The sequence below is a fragment of the Paralichthys olivaceus genome, chromosome 7 (genome assembly GCF_024713975.1).
Source record: "Paralichthys olivaceus isolate ysfri-2021 chromosome 7, ASM2471397v2, whole genome shotgun sequence".
Lineage (NCBI taxonomy): Eukaryota > Metazoa > Chordata > Actinopteri > Pleuronectiformes > Paralichthyidae > Paralichthys > Paralichthys olivaceus.
This window is the reverse complement of record NC_091099.1, coordinates 8,554,046-8,571,436: the sequence shown is the minus strand read 5'-3', so window position 1 is coordinate 8,571,436 and position 17,391 is coordinate 8,554,046. Positions and strand designations below refer to the sequence as shown.

At 40.1% G+C, this 17,391-nt stretch overlaps 1 protein-coding gene across 1 annotated transcript; it reads left to right on the top strand.

Annotated features, from left to right (window-relative positions):
* The first annotated feature begins 8,732 nt into the window (after positions 1 to 8,732).
* ehf (ets homologous factor) lies at positions 8,733 to 16,027 on the top strand. Its single transcript, XM_020078779.2, has 9 exons — positions 8,733 to 8,874; positions 10,977 to 11,089; positions 11,566 to 11,823; positions 12,827 to 12,871; positions 12,953 to 12,997; positions 13,107 to 13,169; positions 13,285 to 13,329; positions 13,418 to 13,613; positions 15,310 to 16,027. The coding sequence occupies exons 2-9, from the start codon at positions 10,987 to 10,989 to the stop codon at positions 15,407 to 15,409; spliced, it is 855 nt and encodes a 284-aa protein (XP_019934338.2). The 5' UTR covers positions 8,733 to 8,874; positions 10,977 to 10,986; the 3' UTR covers positions 15,410 to 16,027.
* The last annotated feature ends 1,364 nt before the right edge of the window (positions 16,028 to 17,391 follow it).

Sequence of the window (17,391 nt, the reverse complement as noted above, 5' to 3'; positions counted from 1 at the left end):
CCCTTTTCACTTTCATTGTTTCCAAGTTGTCATTTGTTATAATTAAAATATCAGTTGTTGTAGAAATAAAACATGGTCCTGCTCTTGCGGCATAAATAACAAGGTTATAAGAGATCCGGCCTCAGAAGCAGATCCAGACAGGTCGGACTGTGCTCATGGGCACTGCAGTGCCTCAAGCCAAATACTAACATGCTCAGCACAGCATGCTCACAATGACGATGCTTAAATGCTTGTGTTTAACAGATGTAATGCTTTAGTTTAGCATGACACCAGCTTAGTGCTAAACTCACTTACACTAGTTGTATATTATTCATTTTGCAGGAATAAACTGAAGCATTGACTGATAACGAAGTGAAGGAAATATCAATGTAAATATGACATTTCACTCAAAATGCTTGATTATAAACTCGTGATGGCACAAGAGGAAACAATATAGGATAACTGGTAACTGTGACTGCTTTTTCCAATCCATCTGATGAATGTTAAAACGTTTGCTGCTGATCCAGCACAAAAGGCAGTCGATGACCAAACTCTAGGATTCAGGGGGAACCTGGAGTTCTGCAAATCCATTCATAACTGTTCTGGAACAAAGTGGTGCACCGACCTAATAAATACCTTTAGATATCCCCATTGCTTAAATTGACAAATTGACACATTTGACCAGTGCTGCTTTCATTTCTCATCTTCACCCACGATGTTGGAGATCTCAGACACCATTCACATGACTGCTGAACACACTAATAGTTATTAATTAATACAAAGCAGAGCCAGCTGGGCGGGACTGTTTTTGGAACAAAACTGATTAACGGTCATTAAAGGTGAAGACTGGAGGTAGATTTCACAATCAAGATTTAGATCCATTCATATCTTGTTACCTTTTTCCATAGACATAGTGATAGACATCCATATGATTATACTGCTTTAATTGCATTGGTGGTGTATTTAATTCTGTGATATGGAGAAGAAAAGAGGGGAGAATAACTGATTTATACACAGACACATAAAAGACAGTTTGCCATGGGTAAATAATTTGTAGTATGAACATATGAGAAGCCAAATACAATGTACATCTATGGAATACATTGAATGTTGTCATCAGAAGAAAATGACTGTTCTCTTCATCAGAGTGTGTATGGAGTTTGCAATCACATACCACCACCCCTAGAAAAGCAGTCATACAGGCAGACATGCAAAGGGACATAACGCGCAGCAGACAATGCCCACAGGTTGGCCAGTTGTCATCAAGCACTGTTTCATTCCTTCAGCGCAAACAAAAGCTTGTGACATGTTCATTAAGTAACAGGGATCCCATTACTGCACTCTACAGCCCCCCTGTCACAATGTTCACAAATAATTAGCTACACATGCAGCCCCAGGAATGCTAATTCTCGCTCTCCTCCCCTCCATCTCTAATTTCTTACTGTACAGTTTTTCATGTCCTCCTCCTTTCCCCCTCGTTTGTTAGCTCCGCAGGTGGCATGGTGTGCCACTTTGAGACTGTCAAAGTTGCTCAGAAAAGCTTTCAGATTACAAATTATTAAATTTCCCTGCTGAGAAATGATTAACTCTTAATGGAGGCAGTGAGACAGAGAGGGACAGTGAGACAAAGAGAAAAGCAAAGGTACTGATGGTTGGGATGGCTGGGACATCAGACACTTTAAGGATCCAGATGTGTTATTCACATGTCCTAGAACAATGGCACCCACCTTATGATCAATTGCTGGCTGCTCATTTAGTGGAATAGGTCAACAAACAGCACGCTGATGAGGCGGGCTCATTGTAATTGCACAGCGCCTTAGTCTTGTTTGACTGTTTGACATTACTGATGGGTCAGTTTCTGGATGAAAAATGATCTTTCCTCTTTTGCTTTTGAAGCCAGAAAGCCAAAAGGTTTGCTGCTGGACATCATGATGCAGCAGAGCCTGGTGCGCATCACTAAATAATGAATGGAACAACATCTATGAACTCACTTGTGAATTCCATCCATTTATTATCTATACCTGGTTGCCCAGTAGGATCTTATAGGTTGGGTAAGAAGCGAGGTACAGCCTAGATAGACCACCAGAGTATTGCAGGTCCAACATACAAGGACTAACAACCAATCACACCTACAGTCATTTGAGAGTCTCCAATCAACCTACCCTGCATATCTGTGGAAGCAGTACAACCTACGCAAGCACAGATCCTGGGATTTGAACCCTTAACCTTGTTTTTTTGTCTCTGAAATCCATGCTTGCTGCTGTCTGCAGTCTTTCTTCCCATCTCTCTTAATTGATTCTTAATGAACTGAGACGAATAAAAGTGCAACACAGAGCAAGATTTAATCAACATTTGGTTCTATTTTGGGGGGGATGATGCTAATTGTGTTGGCTTCAACTGTATTGCTGCATTGAAAGAGCACTGATTAAAAACTTCACGAAATAAAATGTTTTTGTTTGACCAGAGGTTAAATCTAACAATAAAGTATTACTTGGATGATGGGTTGAGATTTTTTTTGTTTGTTTTAAATAAGCCAGAATTTGGACCTTTTGCAACCAGTTTCACAATTTAATGCCAATAGACATCTTCACAGCAGATATTTTATAGCAAGAAAAGCAAAGGCAAAACTTGAAATATCAGAGGTGACCTATAACCTATTACATTTACCAATAAATGTAAATGTAACATTTGACTGTATAGGAGTCAGAGAAGTTATTAAAAGGCTGTCCAGGTCTTTATGTTAATGACAGCGGTATGAGGTAAAATGTAGAGGTCTGGGTGAACGGGTATATCGAGCATCAGACTCTCATGCAGGAGAAATAAATACCATCACTACTCATGCAGAAACAAAAAAAATCATGCTCCCCACTTCCTCCACTAATGAAATATGCCAAACCACCAACATTACACCTCATTATTGTGAAGACCTGCTGTTTTCTGATTTATGTTACCTGTAAAGCACTTGTACAATGTGCAAAACTGAAAAATATTATCCTGCATTATCCCAAAGTACGACAGCAGCTTAAACACGGCGGGGGAGGGTCAAAATTGATTAATCTGCCCTGCAACATGTGGTTTCACCGAATTATCATACCAGAATCATATGCACACAGTGAGGGGTATCTAGTGATTTCAGGAAAAGGTTGACAGCTGTGAAGGCACTGCAGCTAATTCACTAAGACCAGAATATCAACCCCCTGCTTGTGCAAGTTAGCTGACAGTATGGATAAACCTTCAGAGCTGGTAAGTCACATGATGTTCTGCCTCTATAAACAATCTTTCTATATTTCCTCTCCCCCCATCACATTTCAGTTCTTTGATTCCCAACAGCCTCTGAAAAGAAGGGTTGTTACTTTGTGATGGCTGGACAAAGATCAGATGCATACTGTGTTTCCATGGTAACTACTTTACCCATAAGCCTCACCAATGTCTGACTAATTAGATGAGCTCATATGTCCACTCCACTGCCTGTTAGTCAGCTCATCAACAGATCAATCATTCCAGCAAAAATATAACTGATCATCAATAAGATCTATTTGATGTTAAGTAACATCGAAGACAATTCAGTCAGGAACACTTTGTCATGATTTACCCATTTGTTGCACAATGGGGACACAGTTATGATTGGCACTGAAGGCTCCATTCTTGAGATTGAGATTCCTGGATTAGCTGAGCAGTGTGCTAAAATAAAACAGGGAACATGTGCAGAACCCCTGGTGGCCGAAGCAGGCAATGTAAGTTTGTTTAATATGAATATCGTTTACCACGACCGTGTTTTGGACTTGGTACTAAAAGGTGGAGGCTGGGGTGGTGGAGGCAAGTGGGTGGCAGTGTAGCTGAGCAGGGATCAGTGAGGATGAGGTCGTATTTAAAGGGACCACTTTGGTGAGAGAATGGGCTGTGATTGGTGGGTGATAGTAGCTGACAGCTAAGCACATGACTCAGTGTCCTGCATGAACTAACGTGATGCTTAATTTTACTGATGATTTTTGATAATGATGATTATATGCAGGAAACAAGCATCCATTGTCATAACATAGTATAAACAGTTCATACAATTAGACCAATCAATGATCCTTTGTTACTATGTTTTTATGAAATATAATGGTCTAATCCATTGGAGTAACAATATATACTCAGAGATGTATATGTCACGACATCGTCGTGCTTCTCTGATGTATGTGTCAATGGATGGTGTCCCTTGTGTTGTCATGGCATTCAAATGTGTTTTCCATGCGTAACTATTTCTATTGGATCATTCTGATCGTTTAACATGAGCTCCTATGTAACCAATGGGTTGATTTCTTCTACTGCTAAGATAAACTAATACCCTGCAGTTAAGGGACTGGTATCAATATTTTCAGATGTCAAATTAGCAGATTTCAACATATTTAAACCAATGCATTAACAAGTGTTTTCAGCCAAAGTCGGCTTACAATGTAAACATTCAGTGAACACATATCAGCCTTAGAGATCATCTCCACACTCTTTTTGCTCTATTTGCTCTCGACCAACTCCTGAGTGAAATATCTGGCTCTTTAACAGCTAAATTTTCTGCTGTGTTCACCAGCTATAGTCGATAAGTGTGTCTGCTGTTTAGTGCTGTGCAGGTTGGAGATTTTAGAGCCTCTCTGCTGAAAAACACCTGCTGCTTCTGCAAATGGTGCCGATGGGATCAGTGAGAGAGAACCAAGACCAGGGGCCGTAAAACTGAGACACTGAACAAGGTAGTTATAATTTTAATGGAGCTGAGAGGAAAGAGGCAAAGTCTTTATCATGATTAATCAGTTATTTATTGTAGCAGCTTCAGGTGATATTCATTGTGATACTTTTAGTCACCAATAACAAGAATACATTAATAGAAAATAATATTATTTATGATAATATTTATACTTTTATTCATATAGAACTTATTTAACATGAATTAACAAAAATAAGACGTGTCATAAAAAAAACAATGTCATCATGTCCAGGGTCCGCTGGCTGTCTATAATATGACACTGTACAGTCATGCTGGTTACATGTTACAGCCTCAGTGTGACTTTACCTGCTGATGTATGGTACCTGCAGTAGTTAGGACACTGAGAGACCAGCACTCATTCATGTCACGTTATAACTGTGTTTGTGGCCCATCTGTGTGATGTGTTATTGAAACACTTCCTTCATAGCTGTGGCAAACCCCTACAGTATAGCTAAGCCAACAAACCGGACCTGCACTCCTTGGAGTCAGTGCAGCACTGTGTCCTCCACTCTCACATTCTCACCTCCGTGTAAGAGCTGTTAATGTATGTATTACTGTAACCCGCATGAGTAGCACCATCCATAGGTACTGCCGTCAATAACTGTCAGGGAGTGTGTTTCATTGCCTACACATTCTCATATCACATCTGTTTTTTCACTCCTCCTTCCTTTGCCTCCAGAGATGCCCAGCAGAGTACGAGACAACAGTGTCACCTACGGGCTGAGGACGGATCTACACCCCCGGCTCGACGAGTGCAGTTCAGTGCAGTCCTCCTGGACACTACTCAGGTGAAAAGATTTTTTTTTCAACACCATTCTCACACCATGCTCTAGCACTCCTTCATCTGAACACTTGTGGGGACATGCCGAATTTGTATGTATTATCATTCCTCATGCAGAATGATAAATACAGGCAGCCAGATGCCAGGCAAATGGAAACGGCAGTGTTCAAAAGAACAAGAAAGGAAGAGAGGGGGTTGTGAATAATTCATTTTTCTGTTGCACTTCTCATCACTGTAATTACGCAGCCATTGTTCTTTGACAGAGAGGAAACGTAAAATTACGATTTAAGCAGTGAAATTGTCATTTGTAGCAGTAATTGACACTAATAAAATGATTTTTCCTTCTTTCCCCGTGGATCATATGCTAATCAAAATGTGAAGTATTAAAGATGACACTAACGGGCGTGATAAGCAGCTAATGAAAGAGGGGAGGCAAGTGGGACATTGATAGACATACTCCCGCTAATAAGTTCCTGTTCATTAGAGCATGCAAACTGTACCCTCCTCCTGTCTTGTCTGTTTCCTGTGACTGACGGCTTTGACAGTCTTTCCCATCAAAGGGAAACTTTTGACCGCATCCTCACATGAAGCATTAATATTTCACACCACCAATAAGCAAGTTATTAGCCCTTTTATAAATGGATCAGCAGTGTACTATTATTGGAGGGGTGACATAAGCCTCTGCTTGATTCTCTATTTAAAAATAGATTAGGCTGTCTATAATGCCAGCATTTTGATGACATTTTTCTTGTGTCTGGGAGGACGTCGTCTTCGCTGCCTCTCACGATGTCGGGAGGCTGACTCACACAGAGCGGAGTTGATATGACAGACTTTGATCTCTCCCACTCTCTTTCTCCCCTTCTGCTATTCCCCCAGCGGACTTCTGCATATGTCGACCCACATCCACCCTGAAAAAGCAGAACGAAGATCCATGAAATGAGATGCCAAGTACCAGGCTCTCCTTGTGACAGGGCAAAAAAAAGGAAAAAGGCTGATAGAGAAAGAACAAAAAAAGAAGAAGCTGAGAAGAGGGCCACACTGGTGACCATAATGAGAAGTTCAGTTCAGTGCTGATGATCGTATTAATCTTACTTCAATAAAATCAGTGGCAGGCCTTCACAGTGGGACAGTGCAGAATGAAGTTCAGGTCCCATATTGCACCCTGGAGGCGGTTTACCCCTCTCAGAAAGAGAATGGGTAAAAATCCAGAAAATAGCACCTGTGTTACAAATAGGTAGCAGACCAGCTGCAGGGAGGGCCACGGGCGACTTATCCATAACCTGCGCAGGTTGGATGCCATCAGGGAGTCGCAGGGAGATCAGGAGTTGTAGGTTTTTACCATTAGGACTTTAGCGATCTTGCATGCACGGGGAGATGAGGGGAATAATCGTGCTAACTCTGAATTCCCTCATTACCTCTGAGGCTGAGCTGTGGGCAGGAGTCCAAGTCCCACATGCTCAGAGAGAGAGAGAGAGAGAGAGAGCGAGCGCTTCCAAAGCACACTCAGTGTGGAGAGCACAGAGGCCAGAGTGTTGATCACAGGGATCTATGGAACAAATTTAGACCATTAATGTTGGCCTGTTTGGATAATAAGATATGCTGTTTAATAGTGCAATGCATGTTTTATTCCAGCTTTGTCAAGATGAATAAACATTAAGACAGCCTGAAATGATTACGTGGCTTGTTGTACTTATATTAAATAAAATTATTGAGATTATCTGCACACTTTTCCTCACAAGCCTCTCCACATTTCAGCCTGTTATACAATTCAACCCTGCTCCGAGTCACTTCAACTATCAACATCTTACCATTATTGCCTCAGGTCCCAGGAGGTACTGTAGTTGTACAATGCTACAGATCACATTTAGATCCCAGATCAAACATGTTACATTTTGCCCAAACCACTAATTGGAGTCATGCAAAAATAGCATGTTTGAACTCCCTCTGATCGCTGTGAGTGTAGGGCAACAGCAAATATATATACATATAACAGGGTGGCATAGTTCGGATAAAATGCTTTTTTTAAACACAGTTAATTGTGCACAGAAAGTGTTCAGTTTTGAATTTGGAAATACACACTCTGAATTTGACTGACGTCAACATTACAAAAAAAAACTAGAGAAAAAGGAATGAAAGCAATGATTGACAAATTCAAAGTGTTTCTTTATTGGCACAGCCCTGCAGTGCATTCGATTTGAATAGAAACATGATTTTTTTTCCTTGTGTATAACAGTGTTTGCACTGACTTAGCTCGAACATGTCATTTACAGAGCTATTTGATGTTCTCCTCAAAGAGAACACATCTTGTGAGTGTCAACCAGGGAAGTGCACAATACCAGCAAAACAGTCATGTGTATATGAACACTGGCAAGGAATGCACACATAACAAAGGCCTTTTTGTTTCTCCACTCCTGTCATTGTTGTGCGGCGGATTTGTAGGACACATACCAAAGCTAATTATTAACCTGACAGTGTCCACTCAGACACCTGTGGATAGCTGCATGTCGGTGGAATGTATACAGCTGATCAAAGTTTGATAGCTACAAAGCGAGGTCATCCGTAGCTCCATGGGAAAATAAGCTTGCCCTCAATAGCGATCAGCGCTCACAAATTGTGAATCTAATATGCAAGTTAAAAGCTGAATGAGGCCACTGATAGTTGGAAATGAGACATTTGTCAAACACGTTTTCCGATAGTCTTTTCAAGCACACTGCCATTTTCTTTTCTTCTGCCAGTTCCAGTGACTTGCAAACAAAAAAGGAAAAGACAAATTCTCTCAGGTCCTCTTACCTAAACTGTCAGCACCTCATTCATCATGATGAAATGAGGAAAACAAATGTTGTGCTACATAATAACACGGGGGAAATTTCTCTAAAGGTTAAACACTATTTTAAGCAACTGCAGGAGCAATGACTTTAAGCAATTTAACGCAGCCTCTGTGGGCTTTTGAGAGTGTTTGGATCCATGCCTGTGTATACAGCTCCTCACAAGCGTGTGCTTTGCTGAAAGAGTGAGAGGGAACGGTGCCAGTCAGGGATATAAAAGTTGTGTGTGTGTGTGTTTTATGTCTGTGTGGGTGTGCATCATGCAAATACTCACCTGATATGAGCCTGAGCAGGTAGCCAATTGGAGCAGGATAAGGAAGTTAGGAGGATAAAACAGCCATTGTGGTGGGGCAGCACCTAGTGTGCCTGCATACCTTCATCTGTTAATTCAAATGTTTGGGAAGCTGAAGGACTCAACTCATCTCAGCGTAAACACAGGTCCTGTAGAGTATTGGTGTCTCTACACATTGTATTGATCTCTATTGGGCTGAGAGCGGATCTACGTGAGACCTCTGTCAGGCCTGGTCGGACATCATTCTACTGCTCCGGTAGGCTGTTGATATTGATGCTGGGAAAAAAGCTTTTCAGAAACAAGGCCAGTCTAATACGCTCAGTGTGTCTTAATGCTATTGACTTCTAATACCATAGGGTGCTTTTATTAGCATGTTTGGGTCACAGTGCCTGTGCAGATGTGGAAATACTGGAGAAAGAATTTTCTTCACATCATGAAAAATGCAGGATTTGTTTTTCTTCAGGTGGGTTTAGGCCTCGGCTGTTCTTGCAACAATCTTCAATTATATAAAAAATACACATGTGGACCATTGTACTGAACAGCATAGGACATTTTTGAGACATTCACTGAGAATATCAGTCATTAAAAAAAGGGTTTCCTTTAATACTAAGCACATTCAAGTGCTTGCTTCAATATCTCCCTCTATACATGATTGTTTCAATGCTTTCACATCAAAAACAACTCCTCATTCTGTTGGTATCACCGAGGTTGCATGTGCTGAGGCATCAACTTCAGATTTAGGTTCGTTTAAAAGAAATGAATACAATGACAGAGTAAATTCAAATAGAAAAATGAATATAATCTAAACAGAACAAGTTCAATGATATCGTAAGGCCAGAAATGAAGCCTTCTGTCTGTCAGAGTCGATTGCTTAAGTATCGATTATGTCCTTATATCATTACAAACCTATATGCAGCAGTGATTTCTTGTCATGCACTATGACTCAGCGAAGAGAATATCGATCACTAACTATGGCTACGTCTTCATCTCCTTCCCTGCAGCACTGCTCCGTGATTGTTGTATTGACGGAAATAACTTGCTGCCTCATTGATACCTGTTAGGTAGAAGTAAACATCATTGAGGGTTAACACAAGATAAGGTGTTTGAGCAGACTTGGCAGATGATCTACTTTAGCATGAGAGCATGTGTCACCTGTCCACGGGCGAAATATGTTACAGGGATCTTGACTTTGGGTTGTTTTGCAATTGATTTGCCAGGTAAAGGAGATTAATTCCCCTGTTTGTAGATGTAGCAGCAGAGTATGTCTTTCTAAAACGTGTGACAAGGCGTGGTGTAATTTGCTGATAGCCCAACACTAAGGTGTGAACAGGCTTTCCTGGGAAGCAGGTGAAGTGAGGGTCACTGTGTAAAAATGTGGTTTCATTGTGCAGACATGTGAATCAGATGTCTGTCATCATGTTGCCCTTTTAGTTTGATTATGATATGATAAGTCAGCCTTGATTTAGTTTTTGGTCATATTAGAAATGTAAATGTTGGAAAATGTTCACCTTCAAAAGAAACAGGGATCATGTTAACAACAGAATAATAGAATATATGAAACAAAACCTATAATTCAGATGGTAGAATTTAGAGCAGTCATTTATTTTTGTTGGCAGTTTGTTTTGTCTCATGTTTCAACCGTTCAGAATCCAAGCTCAAAATAAAACCAGATATTGTGAGATATGACTAAGCTGTTATGTGCGTGTAACAGTCCTCTATCTCCAACTGGACAACTCAGTGTAGCGGACGAAATTCTGACAGGCTGTATCTATTTCAGATGCAAATAAGCTAGTGGCTGAGTCTGAAGCACACCTTTATCTTTATGTGTTTACAAGTTCTGGGTAATAACTGCAGACGGCAGCATGAGAGGGAGTGCACCCCATGAACATTCAAAATAGTCCACAAAGCAGCACTGTAAGTGTGAACATTGAGTATGAACTTAGTTACTGTTTGTTGCCATTTGGTGAATTGTCCTGTGGTTACCATGGTAGCAGCAAGAAAAGGGAAATAATACAAAAATCATTCGTTGAGCAGCTCCGTTACAGATCATGTTTAGTGTTTATTGTGATGCCTGACACGTTGCAATTCTTGTGGCTGCTAGTAAAATAACAAACACTGAATGTAAATACATCAGTTTGCTATTTTCAAACATGACCCTTTAAAACTGCGTTTGAAAAGGATAATAACATTAATGGACCTGAACATCCAGATGAATTAAACAAAATATTAAAGTAAAAATTACAATTTAACCATTGGAAGGCTTGTATGTTTCACCTTAGTCGTTTTAGTAGTCTTCTGTGATCGGATGCTCCAAATCTGTAAAGATTGAATTAGTGTGTTACTCCTGTTCTGCCTCAGCCCCTCGGCCATGGTGCATCACAGTTTAGACGCTGCAATGAGCATAACTCCAACAACCACCCTGGACAGCCAGCTGACCACGACCTGGAGCCCCACTAACTCCTACCCTGACGGTGAGGATTTGACCCACACTAACACACACATGATGAACCCTGCTGTGAGCCTTCCGAGCATTATGCACTATCCACTGACATGAATAGGTTAATTAAATTTCCTAAAACGCCCCAAGAAAATATGCTAATTTGCTCTCCGTTCATCAGTCATGCTCTCTCTCTGGTTATGAAACGATGGAAAATGAAAATCATTCAACAATTAGCAACTGATGTATCGCTCACCTGGTGAGCCCCAAAGCTTAGCATACGCCAGACATGAATTAGAGAATCCCGACTGAGAAGCAGCTCAGCAGCTCTTTCAATAAACTGCTCTGCAGATTAATTATTGACAAATACCTTTGGTGGTGGAATTCGTGTTTCCTTCATCAGATGTAGATTTACATTAAAGATTGCTCTAAAGATTAATTCACTGATGTAGATAAATACGATATTTACAGTGTTTTCATACAGTGCTAACTGCTGACGTCTGTCTCCAGTGTCGATGGTGTTGTCTGGTTACACAAGTCGCCTGTGGCCTCACGAGTCCCAGCCTCAGTTCTGGAGCAAGTACCAGGTGTGGGAGTGGCTGCAACAAGTCATGGACATGCACCAGATCGATGCCTCAAACATTCCCTTCCAGAACTTTGACATGGACGGTCATCAACTCTGCAGCTTGAGCTACCAAGACTTCATCCGCGCCGCTGGCAGCATGGGAACCATTCTCTTCCACAGCCTCACAGAGCTCAAGTGGAGCGGTGCGTCCGAAAGTCTAAAAAGGGTGGGGGGGCTAAAGGGGCAAAACAAAAGAAGATTATTGGTCCAGAGGAAAAGAGGAGCTGGTTTGAGCTTGGTGTGGAGCAGTGTTGATGAAGTGATGCTGAGCAGGGATCATAGAGTCGGTCAGGGGTCACACTGCCTGGTGCGGGAGAGGTGAAGGAGCGCTTAAAGTGAAGGGGATGATGTATTTGTTGTTTGCTCTTGCTGGAGTGGTTCTTCTAACAAAGCACAGGGGGGGTGTGAGGCTGAGACACATGCTGAGATTTGAGCTCATCCCCTGTTTTTTAATTGGACTTATTAAACAAACCACAGTCCTGAGACTTCACCTAACTATTATAAATGTGGCTTAAAGGAAATTAAGAAAACAAAAATGTCTGAGCTTGATCGTGTTTCATAACAGCGGCACAGGAGACCAGGCACAACAGGTTTAACCTCTAGGTTGAGGGAAATTTTCAAGGGAGAACAAACCACAGCGCAATGCTGCTATTGTTACTGTCTATACAAAACCAGCTCTGTATCTGATATTTTCACACAACTGACATTGTTGAACTGGCTGTTGTAACTGGTTATAAGTACCACAAAGAACTGAGGTCATTGTGTTGCGTAAGACAGATTGTTAGTGTTATTAAATGATAATTAGATTAGCCGTGTTGCTTGTGGTTTAAAACTTTTTTTGTTATTGTGAAGAACAACCAGACGAGATGAGAGTGCAAGACGCAATATTTAAACTTCTTTTATCTGAAAGAGAAATAGATGAGAATGAGAACAGTAAATGTTGTGGCACTGCTGGGCTGTAAAACGATGTCGAAATATCCCATAAATGAACACAACTGTTTTTTTAGTGCTGCATGAAATCTCATAAAGAGTGTTTAATGTAATGTAGGATAGTAAATAATTGATCTTCATACATTACATAATACTGATACATTAAATTTTCTGATGCGTGCAAGTAATTAATTTTTTCTTCCTATCTCTAAACAGCCCAGTACCACGTGGAAGTAGGACAGCTGGAACTCAAACCTGAATGTAAGACTTTCTTAAACAAAAGCAAATGAAATTAAACAAAGGCTTAAATATTAATTTTGCTTACTTGTTTTTCTTTTACAGTTGATTTCCCCTGTCCATTTCCAGATGTCAGCTATCCACCCGGAGGTACTAGAAATATCTGCTTCATTACTGATGCTATATTTAAAAAAGATCATATATTACAAATCGTTTATTTTTCTGATTTTCCCTCTTATTTTTTTTCCCTTAAACTCAGAGATCTACGATCCCATGATTCGCCCCCTCGAACCAGTTGCCTCTCCCACCCCTTCTAGTCCTGGTCAGGAACTAATAATTCACCCAACATAACTTTGACTATTGCATTAACTCAAATCAAACTGTCACAGTTTCAAATTGACATAAGCATTCAAAATGATGTCTTTTCTATTTCTCAGACATAAAAAGATCCTACAGCCGTCCCCATCAGGTCAGAAAACACAGTAAGTAAGATAAATATATACTATTTTATGACATTTCTTTTTCGCAATATAAAGCCAACCATTTAACCTACAGCCCAACCCTCCACAGATCCAAGGGGGACCCACTTGTGGGAGTTCATCAGGGACATTCTTCTGAGCCCAGAGCGAAACCCAGGGCTGATCAAGTGGGAGGACCGGACGGAGGGAGTTTTCCGCTTCCTGAAGTCAGAGGCAGTGGCGCAACTGTGGGGCAAGAAGAAGAATAACAGCAGCATGACCTATGAGAAACTCAGTCGGGCAATGAGGTAAACCTGCATGGCCATCATATATGTATTTGCACAAATTCAAAACCATGTGTTTGCAGAGTGTAAACACACACACACGCAGAACAAGGCAATGTAGATAAACCGCATCATTTTAAATGTATCCTTTAAGTTCATTTATGGAAACTTTCTCTCCAAGCAACTGAAACTTTTAATACATTAAAAAGTCATCCTACATTCACACAAGGCTAAATTCTGTGAAGAGGGGAAATAATTAAAACTGCATTGTTGCTCATTCAATTAACTTAATAGGCACTTATTGGGGGCTTCATTGGGAGTTACACATCTAAAACCAGTGAACTCAACCCCTTTAAAACACACATTTACCATTCCCAACCACTGATTACCTCAAATGGACCCATTTTAGAAGTGTTGTGTGGTTCACTATTCCCCCAAGTGAACCGAAATGACTTCTCCTCAGAAGATTTTCCCGGCTGCTGCAATTGTCACAGCTTTACATCCAAATGAGCTAATCTAATGACTTTAATCTCAATGCAATGCAAACCACTGGGAACCTGCAGGTACTTTCACTGTGACCACAAAGCTGATTTTCTAGTTACTGTAGTGATGCGGGAGGATTCACAGCTTGAAGGTGATAATCACCAAACAGAGAAAGCAGAGGTAGGGACAACCAAACAGTTTTCTTTCATTTGATTTACTTGAATTATGTCCACCTCCTGTATATCTTGTTAATGCATTGTTTAAAACATTTGTGTTACCATTGTTAACTTTCTGAACAAACCTGTCTTTAGATGTTAATGAGAGATTTTAAGTGGGAGTTTCAGATTCAGTTCAAGCACATAAATGAACTGAAGTGACCCCTGAAGTTAATTCACTAAAATGGTTTGAAGTGACAGTTGAAGTAATAGACACTCACTCATCTCCAGGAGTGTATCGCTGAAAACACCAAGGGCCCTGGTGCATGTCTTTGCCAATTAGTTGTTATTTTACCGTGCATCACCCACGTTGTTTAAATTTCAGATCCACTAATGCACATCATGATTTTGCTGCTGTTAAAACAAGGAGTGGTCGGGTGCATTTTTGGCACGTTTCTATCTTGAGTCAACAAAAACCACATCTTCAGTAAATTGTGTATAATACCGTGTTATTCCAAGGAAGAGTGATCAAGACCGTAGTAGGTGTCTGAATAGGCATGTGCACAACATACGTACAGTGGGCTTGTCACAGACACACTAACTGGTGACTCATGCACAAAAGTGAAACCTTTTCCTCTGCAGGAAAGTTGTATCTCTTACAAACAATCATTTTAACAGCAGTTGATCCACCAAGGTACAAGTTCCCCTGGTTCCACCTGTTACTACTTACTCTTTTTTAATCATGCCAGTGGAGCAGTGACTTTTTTTCTGCCATTAGAATTAGGTGAACATGCTCCATAGATGCACCTGCACCATGAGCTTAGGACCAATGCACTTGGCTCGCCCCTTATATTTAAGTATTTAGTTTAAAGCTGAATTTTCAGCAGGCTGGGCATGTTAATGCATACAGACAGCTGACTGACACACAGCTAAAAGCAGCTGAACTGCCACATAACAAATAAGAACGTAAAGCAGTTGAACTGTTGGTTGAATGTTGAAAATATAAACAGGCTTTAGATGATCTGTAGGAAAATCATTCTGAATTTGATTTGCTAGTCATTGCAATATGTCCTGTGTTGCAGATATTACTACAAAAGGGAAATCTTAGAACGAGTAGACGGACGCAGACTGGTTTACAAGTTTGGAAGGAACGCCCGAGGATGGAGGGAGTCAGAGAAGTGATTAATTTATGTTCTGTCATACGTAAAAATGTGACGTTTTATTATGGTTTGAATTGAATGTTTTCTAATGAGGATTTGTTTGAAGTGTTTACACGTTTTATGTATGTTTGCCTTTTTTTTCTTTAAATGAATCCCTTTGTTGTGACAATGCACTGAGATGTTGTTTACTGTGCCTTATTGAAAAAACCTTTGCTTATGATACATGCTAGCAGTCTAACCTCAAACATATATGAATGAAGACACTGTCAAGGACTTACAGAAAACATGACAGATGCTGGTTTACTTCACTCTCTACTGTTCAAGCCCCAAATGAGTTGATCCAGAATTCAAACACACAAAATTACTCTTTATGATATCGATACTGTGAAGTGTCCTTTGGGAACGATGTTTGATCTCTGCATTAATTTAACAACATAAAGAATGAAAATACAAGAATGTGCCATAAGCACCATGCAGCATTGAAGTAAAGTGTAAATAGTAACAGTTAAATAATGGTATATTGGAAGTTTGTCTTTCTTAGCTCATTTCATTGTTTGCTTTCAATAAGCTCAGTGTGTAAATGTTTGTTGATGTTTATTATAAATAAAGCTTGAGACCTTTTTTTACTTTATGAAAGCCATTTTGCAGAATTGCATGTTTACTATTTCACTGTCTGATTGTGTAAGTCAAGAAAAAGCTGATTCTTGGGAATTTTAAATGCTACGACAGCAGGAAATATTATTCTGATTAGTTAGACTGTATAAATCAGCTTTTTGGCTCCAGTCTACAAACCTATAGAGCAGCTGTTCTTTCCCAGAGTTGATCAATAATAACTGTCAACAGTGTGACTTAGATCTCAGCCACATGCACTCAGAGCTCATCATTCCTGGTTTTTTATCCTAACCGTGTGAGATGCTACACAGTTAATCTCTTGCCAGTGCGTGCCATAACTGCCAAGCTGGTTCTTGATTAACCACGTTCATCTCGATGGTCCAACGAGATTAAAGCAGTGTCAAAAATAAAAGGGCTCCATTATGTGACCTGTGCAAGCAAATCTGGGTCTAATCTTCACTGTGATATCTTGATTTGGTTTCCCCTTTTTACATTCTGCTGTTATCTGTCCTGCTGGCTTCTAAATTTACCCATCGTCACGTGCCTCTGGTTTCTTTCTCTCTGCTCTGACACACATCAGCCACACAAACTAACACCATGAAGATGGGAACTGAACACATTGAATTCATATTACACAATCAATAATAATATGGTTTTGTTTTATTTCAGTGGCGGATCTAGGATTTTTCTAAATCCGGGGCCATGAAGGGGCCACAATTTACAAAGAGGGACCAATTATATGTCCGACATCTATGTACAATTCCTGATTCAGTAAGGTGCACATTTAAGTCATTCCTTGTTTACTGTTAGCTCTGTCTTTTTATGTGTGCAGAGACTTAGTAGTCAGTGACTGCTTCAGATTGGTTTGAGATAGTAGATACTGATTGCCATATTGTCATATTACACGAAATAGGCAGGAATCAGGATTCAAATGAAAGTGTGTATCCATCATAACCCATTGTTTAGATACTGTGTTGTTAAACTTCACATCGAGCAATCATACTGTCGATTCTCTGGAGCAGCACTTGACTTGAGACAAATGTACTTTTAAGTCAAGGGATTCAACAAAACTTTATTTAATGTTTGTTATTATTGTTTAGATTGTTTTAAACACTTCAAACTTGACAGTGAGAAGGAAATTATGTTTAATAGTTGCGAAGCAAAGTGCCACAAACAAATGAGGTGAAAAATTCTAAATATAATTTACCTTCATTTGGCTTCAATTTATTTTATTAGCCTTTGCATTGTACCTGACCGTTAATAAAGCACAAATTGCCAAAAATGGAAATTAATGATATTTTCCATGAAAAGATCAATCTGGCATCACTTTCATGTTTGAATAATGTGCGTGCTGCTGTGAGCTGTGATATGGGAACATGTTTGAAATGACCA

Excerpts from the sequence above, each read along its gene's own strand:
- ehf (XM_020078779.2), top strand. The coding sequence starts at position 10,987 with ATGGTGCATCACAGTTTAGACGCTGCAATGAGCATAACTCCAACAACC. Across the intron at positions 12,872-12,952 it reads GCTGGAACTCAAACCTGAAT|TTGATTTCCCCTGTCCATTT; the intron begins GTAAGACTTTCT and ends TTTCTTTTACAG. Across the intron at positions 13,170-13,284 it reads TCCCACCCCTTCTAGTCCTG|ACATAAAAAGATCCTACAGC; the intron begins GTCAGGAACTAA and ends TCTATTTCTCAG.